Raw genomic sequence first — 14,939 nt, 5'->3', positions numbered from 1 at the left:
AATGCTGCCTCTGTTCCTGTATTTTTCATTAGATTCATATATGTGAATATCACCACACAAAGGTTTCTTACTCAGGCTCTTTGCTGACTGTACTATGTTATAGAAGCAAACATCTGAGATCTGACAGAAGCAACTTCTAAGCTGTGGCCTGAGCTGGGTTAATATGGGAACGTTAGCCCGGTCTATGGGTGTCAGTGGAGAAAAACAGCAGCACCTACCTTTATTTCTGTTTCCAAGTTAAAAGCAAGGGGATTGTGATACTGGAAGAGAACTATCATACCTCTTAAGACTAGTTCTCCCTTCACCAGCTCAGTTAGCAGAAATGAGCTGGTGGCAGCTAAAAAGATTCTGGGCATGATTTCCTCTTGTTTTCCAGCTCAGAATATAGTCAGTCCTTGTTTCCTAGGACTGAGTGTGTCGAGGGAGCAGATTGGATTTGTAAGGATTTGTTCATTGTGATCCGTTTGGACTTCTGGAACCAGGAACACAGAATACCCTCCTATCCTCCCACCCTCTTCCATTCTTGCTAGCCAGTACCACTCTCTCAAGGGACTCCGAAGCCCATGCCAGGTACCTGATGCAATCCAGGGTAGGAGAGAAAAGCCCAACTCTGGTCATTGGAATCTGTCAATTCTTGTGCCCCTTCTGCTCACATTCCACCTGCCCCCCCAACCCCTCCCCCCCCCCCCACACCACACTCAGGGATGCCTGGTGTGAGTTTGAAAGGAAGTCCAGAGACTTCAGGACTATTCAAATCCTTCAGGTTGCTTGTATGCAAATAAACTCTTCCCTACTCCCGGACCCAATCTAATAGAAGGTTGATTTTATTCGATATTCCTCAAAATTTCTTTAAAAGTCATCAATTAATTAGACTTTAATCTAACTGACTCTAATCAGTATTGGGGTTTCTCAAGGCTAATTGTTTGAGGGATTGCAAAACAGGATTTGTATCAGTCACCTCTCCCCCCTAGACTAAGCAATCCTTTCCAAGGTTGTGATAGTCAGAGAATTGGGGAAGGGAGGGGGGTAGGAGGGAGGGAGAGATGTGTGCGGAGAAAGCTCCGAAATTTCCTCCTGGCGCCAGCAAGACTGAGAGTCAGGGTTTTACAAAGGTCCTTGGATTTTTTTTTTTTTACCTGGATGGACATTTGGTGGATCTGACCAGCTTCATTCCCAGTAAAAGATCTCCTTTGGCTAGTGAGGTCAGGAGGGGGAAGGAGTAGGGAGTCCACTTTCTAACCAAACCTTACAAACTCCATGTACACTAAAAGCCAACTTTGTGATAAACTGGGAAAGAAGATGGTCTAAACCTTTCCAGCATTTCTCTTTGTTTGCTCTGAGATGAGCAAAAAATAAACACCTTCGATCTAAGAATGTTTTAAAGGTTCAAACAATTTAGTGATCAGTAGCTTCTGCACATTTAAATAGCCTTAGGCCCATTAAACACACACACACACACACACACACACACACACACACACACACACACACACACACACACACCTTCCTGGCAAATATTCTATAGATGTGATTGTCTTCTCTGCTGTCAGTATTTCTGGCTGCTAGGGTACTGTGTCCATCTACTTCAACAATAGCATAGATACCATATGAGTGCAGCCTTAAAAAGGTGCCCCTCATCTCTTTCCCAATGTTTTAAAAACTTATCTTTGCATGCCAATATTTTCATAATATTTAATGTAGTGAAGGGGGAGAATAAAATCTGAAGAAAAAATTCAGTGGGGAAAACTGGCAATAACACTTTAATAGAGATTTATGAAAAATCTGGCTCTTCACCACCAGAATACACATTTATAAGCCATAAATAAAGCATACAGAAACCATAAATTAATCAGAGCCAAGTACTGTATTTCACTCTCCCAGGAACATGAATGAGGGGTGGGTCAATTACAACAACAGACCCTTACTTTTTCTATTTTTCTTTTTTCCCTCTATTTTTAAAAAACAAAACAACAGGCACAACCTTTTGGTTCTCAGTTAAAACTACAAGTTTTTACACCAAAATCGGAGGTTTTTGTTTTTTTTTTTTCATCACTCTCTCACAAAGAAAAAAAAAAGATAAGACGTCCCTGCAACAACAACAACAGCAAAAATCAAAATTCAAATGATACTGGGAGAAGCGGGGTGTCTAAACAGTAGTGGAAAACTGGAGACTTTAAAAACATTTTCATTTTCCTCCCTACAGAACAATGAGGAGCTAGGGAGTCAAAAGCTAAGGGACAGGAACTGATGTCCTCTGCAGATATGGACACGTTGCCTTGAACCCCAACTCCACCCTCCTCTCAAAAAACAACCGAAAAGTCCATAGCCATCCCTTCATTTCTTTTCACACCTCTGGAGGCAGAGGTCCTTCTGCCCACCCCCAAGCCCCAGCTCTTAGGAAGAGTTCATAATGGGCCGAGAATATACCCCTTGGTAGTAAGTTGTGTCTCCAGTCAGGGGCGAGGATTCTAAGCCCCCTTTGTTCGTAACAGGGCCCATGGCCAGGCTGCCAGGCATGGGGGAGCTGTAGCCAGAGTAGTGCATCACCTGTTCATAGGCCTTAAGGTCCATTTTGTGGTGGTGGTGATGGTGATGATGGCTGTGGTGATGCTGTTGCTCAGAGGACATGAGATTGTTAATGGAGAAGGGGTGATTAAAGGCGTAGTGGTGTTCCGGCTTCAAGTGCGCCTCAGGGGGCAGGCCTGGGTGGTGGGGTGGACCCAGCAGGTGTGCCTGCTGGACTGGGGATGGGGCAGGCTCGGGAGGACTCAGGGCGGCTGGGGTGCCCTTCAGCTCCCCCAAACCACCTCGCTTGTGCTCTTGGCAGGGGGAGGCGCTGGAGTGAGGGGACTCTGTGCCGGCAGAACTGTCAGAGCCGCTAGTGGGGGGCAAACCCCCACTGCCCTCCCCTAGTGGAGCTTGTTGCCCTCCAGCTCCACCACTTCCTCCACCTGGCTTCTTGCCTCCACCCCCTGGGCCTCCCCCGCCCTCCTTCAGTGCCAACTGTTTTTCGCACTTGAAGCGCTTCTGCCGACGCAGGTAGCAACCATTCTCAAACATGTTACCCGAATCTGGGTGCAAGGTCCAGAAAGAGCCCTTGCCCGGCTTGTCTGGTGAGCGGGGCACCTTGAGAAAACAGTCATTGAAGGAGAGAGAGTGGCGGATGGAATTCTGCCAGCGCTGTTGGTTCTGTCGGTAGAAGGGGAACAAGTCCATGATCCACTGGTAGATCTCACTAAGTGTCAGCATCTTGTTGGGGCTCTGCTGAATGGCCATAGTGATGAGGGAGATGTAGGAGTAGGGGGGCTTGGCATGTGTGTAACTCCGCCGGTAAGTCTTGGGATCCCTGGATCGGTTGAGGCTGGCCTGCCCATACATGGGACTCATAGAGTTCATGTTGGCATAGGGAGCCAGGCTGTTCATGCTCCCCGGGGCCTGTCCCCCTAGTGGACTCATGCTGGGGCTCAGGTGGGGAGCCATACCCGTAACCCCTGGGGCGGCTGTGCCCCCCATGCCTGCCATGGCCCCAGCCCCTGGGGACATGCCTGCCAGGGAGGGACTCATGCCAGTTCCCACGTAAGAAGACATATTCATGGAGCTGGCACTCATGTTGGCCGAGCTGCTGCCCATGGCAGCCGACATACTCATGTAAGTGTTCATGCCATTCATGCCCAGGCCCGCATTCATATTGCTCACCGAGGAGTAGCCCTGTGGAGACATCAGGGGAAGAAGGCAAGGAGGGAGGGAGATAAAGAAAAGAGGGAAGAGAGTAATGAAGAAAAAACGAGAGGGGGAAAGGGGACAGAATATTAACACAGAGATGGACCACACAGGCAACGTTCTCCCCCAAAACCCCAAGTCTCTAGGGAAAGTGCCAACTAGGCAGTTGAGCTTCTCTGTCCCGTTCTTTCTCTTCTCTTCCCTCTCCTTCAGCCCATGAAGAATTCTGGGCGACTATCTAGGGCAGCCACCTCCCGACCTGCCTCTTCAACTTCATCCCACAAAGCGTCCCTTGATCGCCCGGAGATGGTGTGGAGGGAGAAGTGGGAGCTGTGCGCAGAGGCCAGACTTTTTACACTTTGGGCTGGTCTGGCTAATCACCCCAAATTTAGCACAGAGATTGTCTTTATTTCCCACTCAAATGTCTTTTAACTCCTCCCATCCTTCTTAAAGTTGCCCCAAACTCATTGAACGGCATCTAGAAACACGGCTCCCAACTGGAATCGGGCGGGGGTGGGGGTGGGGGTAGGGGGAGAATGTCACATTTCGCTACCCAGCCACTGAAGCCTGCAAAACGCCGCTCGGCTGGGGACAGAAGCACTGACTTGGGGATACCTGGTTTAGAACCAGTCCGAAGTTTTCTCTCTCCCACCCACCCTCTTCCCAAGGGCTGAAGCTAGAAAATTTAAATCTGAAAACTCAAATTGCACTTAATCCTGAGCACGGTGAATAATGCGAATTCTTCCTTTAGTTAGAAATCTTTAACTTTCTTTTTCTTCGGTTTTTATCCGCTTCCCTTCCAACTACCCACCTTCCCCTCCCCTCCCCTTATTCGCCCTCCCACCCCCTCCCCAACCGATCTCTGCCAAACACAACTTTGTTAGGATAGTGTGGCTCAGCCACGGAAGAGGATTTGGAGGCGCCACAAGTCAATATTTGATCACAAAGTTAATATTATCTCAAGGCTAACACAGTGTCGTATAAAAAAGACACCCATTTTAGCCTAAGGAGGGAGGAAAAGGAGGCTGTAGCGAGAAGTTTGGGGTGGGGGAGGCGGTCCTGGGGGTGGGGGTAGTGGTGGTGGCGGCAGCCGCCGAAGTTCGGGAGAGAAACTACTGCCGTAACCAACCACCAACAGCTACCACCACGCCACTGAATCCAAAAAAGAAAGAGAGAGGGGGAAAAAAAAGTGTAAGAGAGGAGACAAGTTCTTACCTCGGGTTCTCCATAATAGCTGCTCCAGTCTGAGTGCTCGTGCCCTTCCATTTTCACAGCTCCCAGCATACTGGAAGCAGAGTGCATGGCAGTTTAAAATTTAACAGCCACAACAAACGACGAGCAATCACCCCCCCACCCCCACCCCACCCCTTAAAAAAAAACACACAGGCAAGCCACCCTCCCCTCCCTCTCCCTCACACACTCTCTCTCTCTCTCTCTTTCTGGTTCACTCCCTCTTTCTCCCTCTGCCGGAGGTGGTGGTTTGAAGGGGGTGGGAGGGGTGGGCTAGGAGGGAGGGTGGAGGAGGGAAAGGAGGAAGAGGAGGAGGAAAAGGGGGAGGGGGAAGGCGGAGGGGAGGGGGGAGTGTGCTGCTGTAGGTATTGAGGCTGCTGCTGCTGCTGTTCTCTCGTCTCTTGCTGCTCCTGCCTGGGTGGGTGGCAGTGGCTAGCAGTGAAAAGATGCCCTAAGGCGACGGAAAACCCTCCACATGAAGAGGGGGAGGACGACCAGGAGGAGGAGGAGGAGGACTAAGAGGAGGTGTAGAAAGAGGAGGAGGACGAGTGCTGCAGTGACGTTAGTGCCTGGTGATATAGCACAGCGCGCTGGGGCTGGCCTCCAATCCCCAGGTCCCCGGCAGCCTATTTGAATAATCAGCTCACACCTAGGCGTGAGGCTGAGAGCTTCTGCCCCCCTACCCTACACCTGCCCCTTCGCAAAAGCGGGACCGCCTGAATAGCCACCGCTCCATTCCGGCTACTAGGAGATTATCCCAGGGGCAGGGGAAAGGGGAAGGAAAGGAGGGGGGGAGGGAGGGAGGGAGAGAGAAAGAGAGAGAGAGAGAGAGAGAGAGAGAGAGAGAGAGAGAGAGAGAGAGAGAGAGAGAGAGAGAGAGAGAGAGATTGAGATTGAGATTTTGACTGCCAATTTCTCTCCCCCCCCCCATTAGTAGGCTGGCTATGAATAAGGGGGCAAGGTAGCTGTAAACGGGGGGCCAGGGCCCCCGGGAGTGTCTGGGTCCTGGGCAGCAGTCCCACGGTCATGCTTCTATAGGCTACTTGGCACGGCTGGCTTGCGCTTGCGAGCCACAGAGACTGGCTCCCGGGCTTCTCTCAGAAGCTGCTTATAAACCCTGGATTTATTTATTCCGGGTTTCTTTGCTCGGAGCGATCATTCCCTGTCAAAACAACCCGACTAAGGAGTAAATTTGCAAAGCCCTGTCATATTTAGAAAAACTGTTTACACACCTTTAACTCTCCTGCTGCTGCTCCTTGGAGGGACCTCCCTATTACAATTAAGACCCCAAGCAGCCACTTATGGTGCATGGTGGGAACATTTTCTGCCTCGGAACCCGGAGGCTGCGGAAGGCCAGGGGGAAAGATCTGGTGCTGGGTAGAGAGGCAGAAGTCTCAGTGCTTTGGAATCTTCGACTGTCTCTGACATTTAGAAAAGCCTGTTGCAAGGTTACTACCCAGTCACAACCAAGGCACCCACAGCATTTCGTAACTAAAACAAACCGACAAGAGGAAGAAATAAATAAATAAGCAAACAAATCTCACGGAAATAGACTGGGGTCATAGGAATGTTCTTCCCTCTGGTGTTCTCTCCTCCCTCTCAACCAGCGGAGATTAAAAAGAGAGAGTGAAAGAAAGAACCCCCCCCTCCCCACACACACACGCCTTCTTTGCTCTCTCTATTCTAGTCGACCCCTGGCACTCCGTAGTATTCTCTAGATTTACCAGGTCAGACAGTCAGCCCTGGAGTTGCAGGAACCAGCCCAGTTCAGCCAGTCCACGGAAACTCATTCTTTGGAGCCCAGGCCACACAGTCCAGCCGAGGGAGTGGGGACTCCTCATAAATCTCCGCTTTCACATCCACCCCTCCCAGAGCCCAAGGTCTGAAAATCCGCCTACAGTCGTCGCGGCCAATTTCTGCAGTCCCTGCCAGAGTTGAAGACAAATGGAGATCAATAGGTGATAGGCAGTTAAGATATTAGGTGAAGAGATAGATAGACGCCAGCAGACAGACGAACTAGGAGACATCTCATTGATATAAGTGTACGGCTAGTACCGATATAGAGTATAGTAGGTTGCACAGAGGTAGAGTCAGACAGATGGTGGACAAAAAGAGGGATTGATAGATATAGACCGTGTATATAGATGGACAGAAAACAAAATGGACAAGAGGATGGCATAAAAAGCCCTTAAGCCAAGTGTCAGCAAAAGCAGAAGGGCAAATACCCGTCAGCTCAGCCCACACGCCCTCAGCCGCTCTCCCGCTTGCAGTGTACAGACCCCAGGCAACTTGGGACCTACACCATTGTGACAGAACGAGTTTGCAGTCGGAAATATTTAAACCGAATGCAGTTTGCCCAGCGTATTTGAACATCTGCGCACATTTCTAGGAGAGCCGCTAGGCGAGGGCCAATCCGTTGGCCTTAGAAAAGTCCAAGGTCCCCTCTGAAGCTGTGCGGTTACACGACTCTCTTGGAGCCTTAGCACTGGGCATTATTCCCCGAGCATGGGAGTGCCAGAGGGGAAGTGGGACCCTGCCGGTGATTACCATGGCACTAAGAGACCCATTAGGGTGGGTGGCCAGAGAAGAGAAAGAGAGCTGATAGCAACACTTCCACTATTCACAGTAGCCAGAGGTTAAACGAGTGAGTCGGATCTACTGGAAATAATGATGGAATTGGAGTCAGAGCAGAGCTGGGTCCAAATATCTCCTCTGACACTTGCTAGTTGTTTGACCATAGAGAAGACATTTAATTTCTTTGAATCTCAATTTCCTATTCTGTAAAATCGGACCATAGTACTATGTCATGAGGTTGTGAGGAACAAATGAAATAATGTACATAAAGAATTTTGGCATAGTTTTAAAAGCTTTGTATAGGACATCCCAAAAAGCTTGGTGCAGTTGTAAGCCATTAGCTCTTAAAGGTGCACTAACACTTTTGGGAAACCTTGTATTGTTCCCAAAGCCCTGGGCCTCTCCATAGAATTTCGAAAGGGAATGAGGGCACTATCTATGTACGTTAAGGATTCAGAACGGTGAGATCACATAGTATTTATACACTTTTGAAGAAAGCCTAACTAAACATGGACATGTTATATGAATAGTTCTCAATAAGTGTATTAGGTATTTGCACGCTAATATATATGTTTCCATACCATGATTTCTTTGGTTTAGGAAATTGTCCCTGAGGAAACTCCCTCTAGGTATGCAGACTTGCAATTCCACTGTAATTTAAAATTAGAAAATTGTATCAGGGTATTGAGAACTTAATACAGGTTGGACCAATCAGAATCAAGACTTGAACTCCGAACTTTCTGATTCCTCTATACATCGCACTTATATTTCTATGTTCAGAAACTTGAAACAGTAGTAGATTCGCTCTTGAAAAAGAAAATAGAGCTACCCCAAACTGGCTGCAAACCCTTTCATTACTGGCTTCTAGTTTTAAAAAAACGACAAACAGTACCTACCACCATCAAAATCAATCTGTTCCCTTTGGGAACTCTTTTTGCCTTCTTCCCCCCCCCCCCAAACAAACAAACAAACAAACAAATAATCCACCTCATACTCTATGTTGACAATGAGTTGGAAAAGAGAGTCGGGAGAGAAGAACTAGGAAAGAAAACTCAAAAGTGAAGTCTCTGCGCTCTTTGGGAGTCTTACTGAATCCCTAGGGCTGGTCTCTTTCAGCAGCCCCTGAGAAAAAGGATAGTCCGCTAAAAATAGAGGTCTAGCGCCCCCTGTCGTCAATTCTCCCTGGACACAGAGCGTTTCATACTCACCACTGGCCACTGGCTTGAGAACTGGTTTAGGGAACTGATTAGGTTTGTGCGGGGGCACCGGCTCCTCCTACCCAAGATGATCAGATCTCTTGCGTAGACTCTTAAGATATCCTCTGTTTGCTGGTACTTCCTTGTAACCTGCTGGAATCCTGTGCAGGCCAGAACCAGAACCCCTTCTGACGGGCGTAGTGTTCTTGTCTCCAGGGGAATTCCAGCCCCCACACTCTACCCTACCCGCTCGCGGTGGAGGAATTGGCAGAGGGGACCGTGAGTCCTGAGGGTTACCGCCGGCAAGCAGAGCAGGCAGGGAGGTAATAAAATGTATCCTCTCTTCCTAAAGGAAAACAAGGTTGTTGGTTAACGAATGCTGCTCAGGGAGTAAATATCCCGTGTGAATGAAAGGGAGAAAAAAATAAAGTTCTGAAGCCTGTCTCTTCCCCAAATACACTATGTTTTTGGAACCGACAGTTCCTTCGGGATAGTTAACTCCCCTTTTCGTTGGTTTTGGTTTCGGAAGCTTTATTCAGTGTCTGGCTCGAATGTTTCAGTCTGGAACTCTGCAAATTGACTTCCTCCATCGACTTTCTATCCAGGAAGATTTCTCTTGAAGTCAGCAACGAATAGACAAATTTACTCTTAACCTTATTTACTGATCAGACTGACTAGCCAACCGGCTTCTTTTCTTTCCCTTTTCCCCTTCCTTTCTTTCACCTTCATTTCCCCATTTTCATTATTTCTCCTCTCCTCCTCTTTTTGTGCCTCTTGCCTCTTTTCCTTCCTTCTTCCTTCCTCCCTTCCCTTCCTATTCTAACTGACTTCCAGTATGTTTTATAATGTCCAGTACCTAACAAGAAACACTGTACTATATTCATGATTTTATATTTTCAGTTCCTAATCCTAATTTTGCCATAAATTCCAAACACTTAACATATGCCTCATTTTATGGCTACACTGGAAGTAAAAGTTTGCATCCTTCATCTTATAGGTTTTTTTTATTTCTTTCCTCCTGGAGCCTTTCTTCAGGACATAGTTACTTAAAACCTTGTTCAAATAATTTCAATTGATCAATTGATCAATGACCAAAAAGACCAAAAATCTCTCCCATTTATACATGTTAAGAAAATCTATTCTTGGAAGTTCAGTTATATGTCTATGTGTATTTATGTGTGTATATATATATAATATATATATATGTGTGTGTGTGTATATATATATGTGTATATATACATTTTTTTTTTTTTGAGAAAGCAGAATCACTTCTATAATTGGTCATGTCTGCAGTTGATGTTAAGGACAAAGAAGACAATGATAAAACCGGCTGAATTCTCATGAAAAAGACCTCACACTTTCCAATTAACAATTTGGCACCAATTGGACACTTAAAGAAGAATAGATATTAGTTTGGTTTTGAGTAGAAAGAAAGCAATTACTTTTTGAGTACTATCTTCTGCATATAACAATGGCATACTATTATTCCTCCATGCCTTAGGCCATGGTTCACTTATTTTTCTGGAAATTATTATGGCATATCTGTGACATATTACCGTTCCTCCATGAAGACTTGGGCACAATTCTGGAACTGGGGATGTGGGTCAATTCAAGTAAGTAATTACAAAAATTAGAAGAGGTAAAAAAATCAAGAACTGGACATAGTAATTTGTAATGTCCTTGAGGTCAGGGACCCTTTTGCCATTCTTTGTATCTCCAGAACTTAGGATAAGTGCTTAGTTCATAGTAGGTGCTTAATAATGGTTGTTGACTGACTCTCAGAAAAAGCAATAATAAAATGTTAACTTGTCTGAGAATAGGTTGCATGATCTCTGTACAAATATAAAAATCATCTCTTCATTTCACTTGTGGTACCAGACCATTTCATTTACTTATAGCTGACTCTTGGAAACGTCTGACCAAATTATTGGTGTAGGTATTTTTAAGTAATTCTGTTTGGGGTGTTTATTAAATCCTTTAATCATAAACTATATATCTACGTGGCCAAGTAGATAGAGTGCCTGGAGTTAGGAAGATTCACCTTCCTGAGTTCAAATCTTGCCTCAGACACTTAGAAGCTGTGTGACCCCAGGCAAGACACTTGAATCATGTCTATACAGTCTTACTCAGTATGAAGTCCGGAATGTTGGTCAGACTAGTTGCTTCAATTGTACTTTCATTGAGGAAAGTACATGATTTTCTGTATACATGATCTGTCCTGCCCCCTGTTGAAGACCCTGGAGGAAAGGAACAAATTTTTGTTTTGTCTTTGCATCCCCAGTGTCTAGCATGGGGCCTTGGCACATATAAGATATTTAATTACTGTTTTTTGAATTAAATTTAACTTGCTAAAGACCATAAGATCATGGGTTTAATTCTATAAGGGACTGTGGTGGAAGTCATCCAGTTTAACCTCTCCACTCTCCTGAGGAAACTAAGGTCTAGAAGAAGTAAATGACTTGACCAAGGTCACACAGGTAGAAAGGGGGAGAATTAGGATATAAATCAAGATCCTCCAACTTTTTTTTTTAATTCCCCTGACTTGGAGGTAAGGAGTCATTAAGAGTCATACATAGCTGAGGTGCAGATTACCTAAAGCATCTTAGCGTTTGAACAGCGGACTAATTGAAAAGTAGGAGATCTCCAGTTCAAATAAGACATGCATTTGTTCTAACTGAATATAAAAGGATGTGTCATGACTCAGTGTCTAGATCATTCAGAAGAATTTGTGCCAGTGGAGAGAATCATTCTTTTTCTTCATCTTGGAGAGAAATAGGGACTAAGAGTAATGAAAACAGTACATCTTCTTGCTCTAATGTTATCTGGTGGGGAATGATCAGAATAGGATTTTTTTCTCTTTATTTTGCTTTTATGATGCTAGCCTGGAGGCCCAACAGGGAATTATATAACTTTGAGCTTCCTTGAAACCCCAAGTAGCTCACATTTATAGAGCACTTTCAAAATCAAGTTTCTTATAACAATCCTGTGAAGTAGGTAGTGCACATTTATTTTTACTTTACAAATGATATTTCATGGGTTACCACCAAAGCTCAGCTAGGCTTTGGACAGCTGGTCCAACAGGTCTGGTATGAACTCTCTCCTCCCCTCTATACTTTAGAATCTTTACCTTCCTTCAAAGCACACAGCTCATGTTTGAACTCCTGCATGATATTTTAACCATCACCAACACTCAATCCAGTTATTTCTTAGTGGTATATGTCCTCTTTGAACTTACTTTGTTCATACAATGTAACAGTAAGAACAATAATAGCTAGTAGTTACATAGTGCTTTAAGATTTGCAAAACACTTTATTAATATTATTTCCTTTTGTCCAGGACTATATGTGTGTATGCATATATTTATATTACATTCCACTTTAGGAAGGTAGGTAGTGCACTGGATAGGGTAATGGGCCTAGAGTTAGGAGGACTTGAGTTCAAATCTGGCCTCAGATACTTCTAGTTGTGAGATGCTGGGCTATTCATAAAACTTATGTTTGCCTCAGTTTGTTCCCTTGTAAAATTGGGAGCATGATAGTACTTACCTTTCAGGGCTGTTGTGAGGATCAAATGAGATCATGTTTATAATGCTCTTAGCAGAGTTCCTTGCATGTAGTAAGCACTGTATAAATGCTTATTCCCTTCCTTTATCCTCACAACAAACCTGTAAGAGCATAGAACATTTCATTTGTGTCTTTTCCCTAGGGTCTAGTATAATGTCCTATTCACAGTGAGTGTTTAATAAATGTTTGTTGGATTAAGTGATTTATAGACTGGTCCTCGAGGGTTGAAACACTGGAATTAGGGTCTTCTGACTCTGTGTCCACTGCTCAGTCCACTCTTAGGCTACATTTCTATACTTCTAGAACTCACAAATTCCAAAGGTCTATTCCCAAGGGGGTTCTTAGATTCTGATTTCACATGCAGGAATGTGTCTTAAAGAGAAAAAAAAACATAGATTTACTATAAAATGAGAAGTCCTTCAAGATGATTATTTATTCAAGCTTCTAAATAAATCAGGCATCATCCCAGACTATCCTGACAGGCGATGCCTTGTGAATACCATGTATATTGAACGTCTTCTGCCAGGCAGCAGGGATTGTTGATTGTTAGATCATGTCTACGTGTAACCTCAAGGGACTCGTTTGATTTAAAATGAAATAAAAGTGAAGATTTTCCCCTCACTCTGGTGTGTGTGTGTGTGTGTGTGTGTGTGTGTGTGTGTGTGTGTGTAGACATATATGTGTATCCAGTGCCAAATAGTGTGTTTGAGGATGGGTAGAAGAGTTTTGTCTGCAATGTTTGTAGAGAATGAATTTAATTTTCCATTCATTTAGATCATAACAACAGCAGTAGAATCAATAAAAACAGACACCACCAAAAAAATTAAAACACAATAAAGATTTCAGAGAAGAGGAACTTCGAAACTGAGTTTTGGAAGGGTTACAGGGTAGAATTTTTGGAACTGTGAGCTCCACAGCAATGCGGTGGAGAGTCTTAGGACAAGAGGAAATGATGGCTGTCTCTTCCTGGAATGCCTAAGCCACAGAGACCCAGAGTCAGAAAGAAGTCTTCAATTTTTACATCTGTTGGGTATTATTTGGGCTATAAATTAGTAAAGACAAATGTAAAGGCTGTGGTGGTGGTGGTGTGTGTGGGGGGGGTCATGTACCATTTCCCTTTTCTTAGGGAACAGGGGATGCTTCTACATCTTTCCTTTATCCCTTACTCTCAATTTAAACCCCAAATAAGGCCTCTTTCCTCCTTACAACTTGTCAGGAGTAAATTGCCCCTGAGGGCAGTACAGAGTCTTGTCTATGTGCCACCTTGCATGATATCTCAGTCATTATTGTCCTTCAGTCTTTTTTTTTTTTAATTTTATTATTTTATTGGCAGGGCAATGAGGGTTAAATGACTTGCCCAGGGTCATACAGCTAGTAAGTGTCAAGTGTCTGAGGTCGCATTTGAACTCAGGTCTTCCTGAATCCAAGGCTGGTGCTTTATCCACTGCGCCACCTAGCTGCCCTCTTGTCCTTCAGTCTTAATACCACCACCTCAACTCCCCACCCTAACTTCTAGCTGTGTGAGTTAAGGAAGTATTCTTACAGCTGGGACTGTGGCAGAGGACAGAGGAACTTCAGACTCCTCCAGTAGAGGAAGTTCAGGCAGGGGGTACAGGGAGGTTTTGAAGAGAGAGAGAGAGAGAGAGAGAGAGAGAGAGAGAGAGAGAGAGAGAGAGAGAGAGAGAGAGAGAGAGAGAGAGAGAGATTGAGATTGAGATTGATTGATTCTTTTTTCAAGTTTACAAGGCCAGTCTGTACCTCTGGCTAATTGAAAGTTCAAAATAAATCCCTGCTTGGCCTTTCTGAATTTAGTATCTACACTATGTCTATGAGTTTTGCCTCAGTGGATATGATAAGAAACATTAATTTTCATTCTATAGGGCTCTGATTGTAAGATTATATAGAAATGTGGAGTTGGAAGGAATTTTAAAGACTATCTTGTCCAATTTACAGATGAAGGAACTGAGGCTTAAAAGGCTTAAGTTTTTGAGTATGCTTGGGTCTATCTTTTGCTGTTATTATTCTTCCTCTGTATCTAATAGTTAACCAAAAGAACATAAGTTAAAATTCAATTTAATTAAATTCTATTCAGGAAACATTTATTAAGATCCTAGTGTATTCAAGATACTAGACTGGGGACCGGGCACATAGAGACAAATGAAATAGTTTTGTTTTCAAGGAGCTTTCATTATATTGGGGAAAATATAAGCGAGCATAAAGTCTCTACAAAATAATGAAAAATAATTAGATGTCTAAAGACCTGGAGTTCAGACCTAATTCTATCACTCTTGGCATTATGATCTAGGGTGAGTCATCTAACCTTTATAAATCTTAACACACACAAATGAAGTGTTATTACTAATAAATCTTCTGGAGATTGGACTCTACTTGGGGTAGGTAGTTGAACTATACTAATTCCTTTTTTTTTTTTTTTAAGCGAGGCAATGGGGGTTAAGTGACTTGCCCAGGGTCACACAGCTAGTTAAGTGTTAAGTGTCTGAGGCCAGATTTGAACTCAGGTACTCCTGACTCCAGGGTCAGTGCTCTATCCACTGTGCCACCTAGCTGCCCGAACTATACTAATTCTAAGACCAGGTTCTCAAACTCTTTTGTGTCATGGGACCCTTGGCAGTCTAATGAAGCCCATGGACCCCTT

General features: G+C 44.6%; 1 protein-coding gene across 7 annotated transcripts; it reads right to left on the bottom strand.

The window, feature by feature from the left end:
* Nucleotides 1-1,732: 1,732 nt before the first annotated feature.
* On the bottom strand, nt 1,733-8,967 carry FOXA2 (forkhead box A2). Of its 7 annotated transcripts, none has more exons than XM_043990070.1 (5): nt 8,106-8,125; nt 6,675-6,875; nt 6,183-6,441; nt 4,936-5,005; nt 1,733-3,708 (listed from the first exon to the last, which is right to left on the bottom strand). In XM_043990070.1, exons 4-5 carry the CDS (start codon nt 5,002-5,004, stop codon nt 2,395-2,397), a joined length of 1,383 nt encoding a protein of 460 aa, XP_043846005.1. In that variant the 5' UTR covers nt 5,005; nt 6,183-6,441; nt 6,675-6,875; nt 8,106-8,125; the 3' UTR covers nt 1,733-2,394. The 7 variants fall into 7 exon arrangements, with proteins under 7 accessions (XP_043846005.1, XP_043846004.1, XP_043846006.1 ...); XM_043990069.1 differs by lacking the exon at nt 8,106-8,125 and adding an exon at nt 7,176-7,269; XM_043990071.1 differs by lacking the exons at nt 6,675-6,875; nt 8,106-8,125 and adding an exon at nt 7,176-7,251.
* Nucleotides 8,968-14,939: the final 5,972 nt, after the last annotated feature.

This window comes from Dromiciops gliroides, chromosome 2 (genome assembly GCF_019393635.1).
Source record: "Dromiciops gliroides isolate mDroGli1 chromosome 2, mDroGli1.pri, whole genome shotgun sequence".
Classification (NCBI taxonomy): Eukaryota; Metazoa; Chordata; class Mammalia; order Microbiotheria; family Microbiotheriidae; genus Dromiciops; species Dromiciops gliroides.
This window is presented reverse-complemented; position numbering and strand designations above follow the sequence as displayed.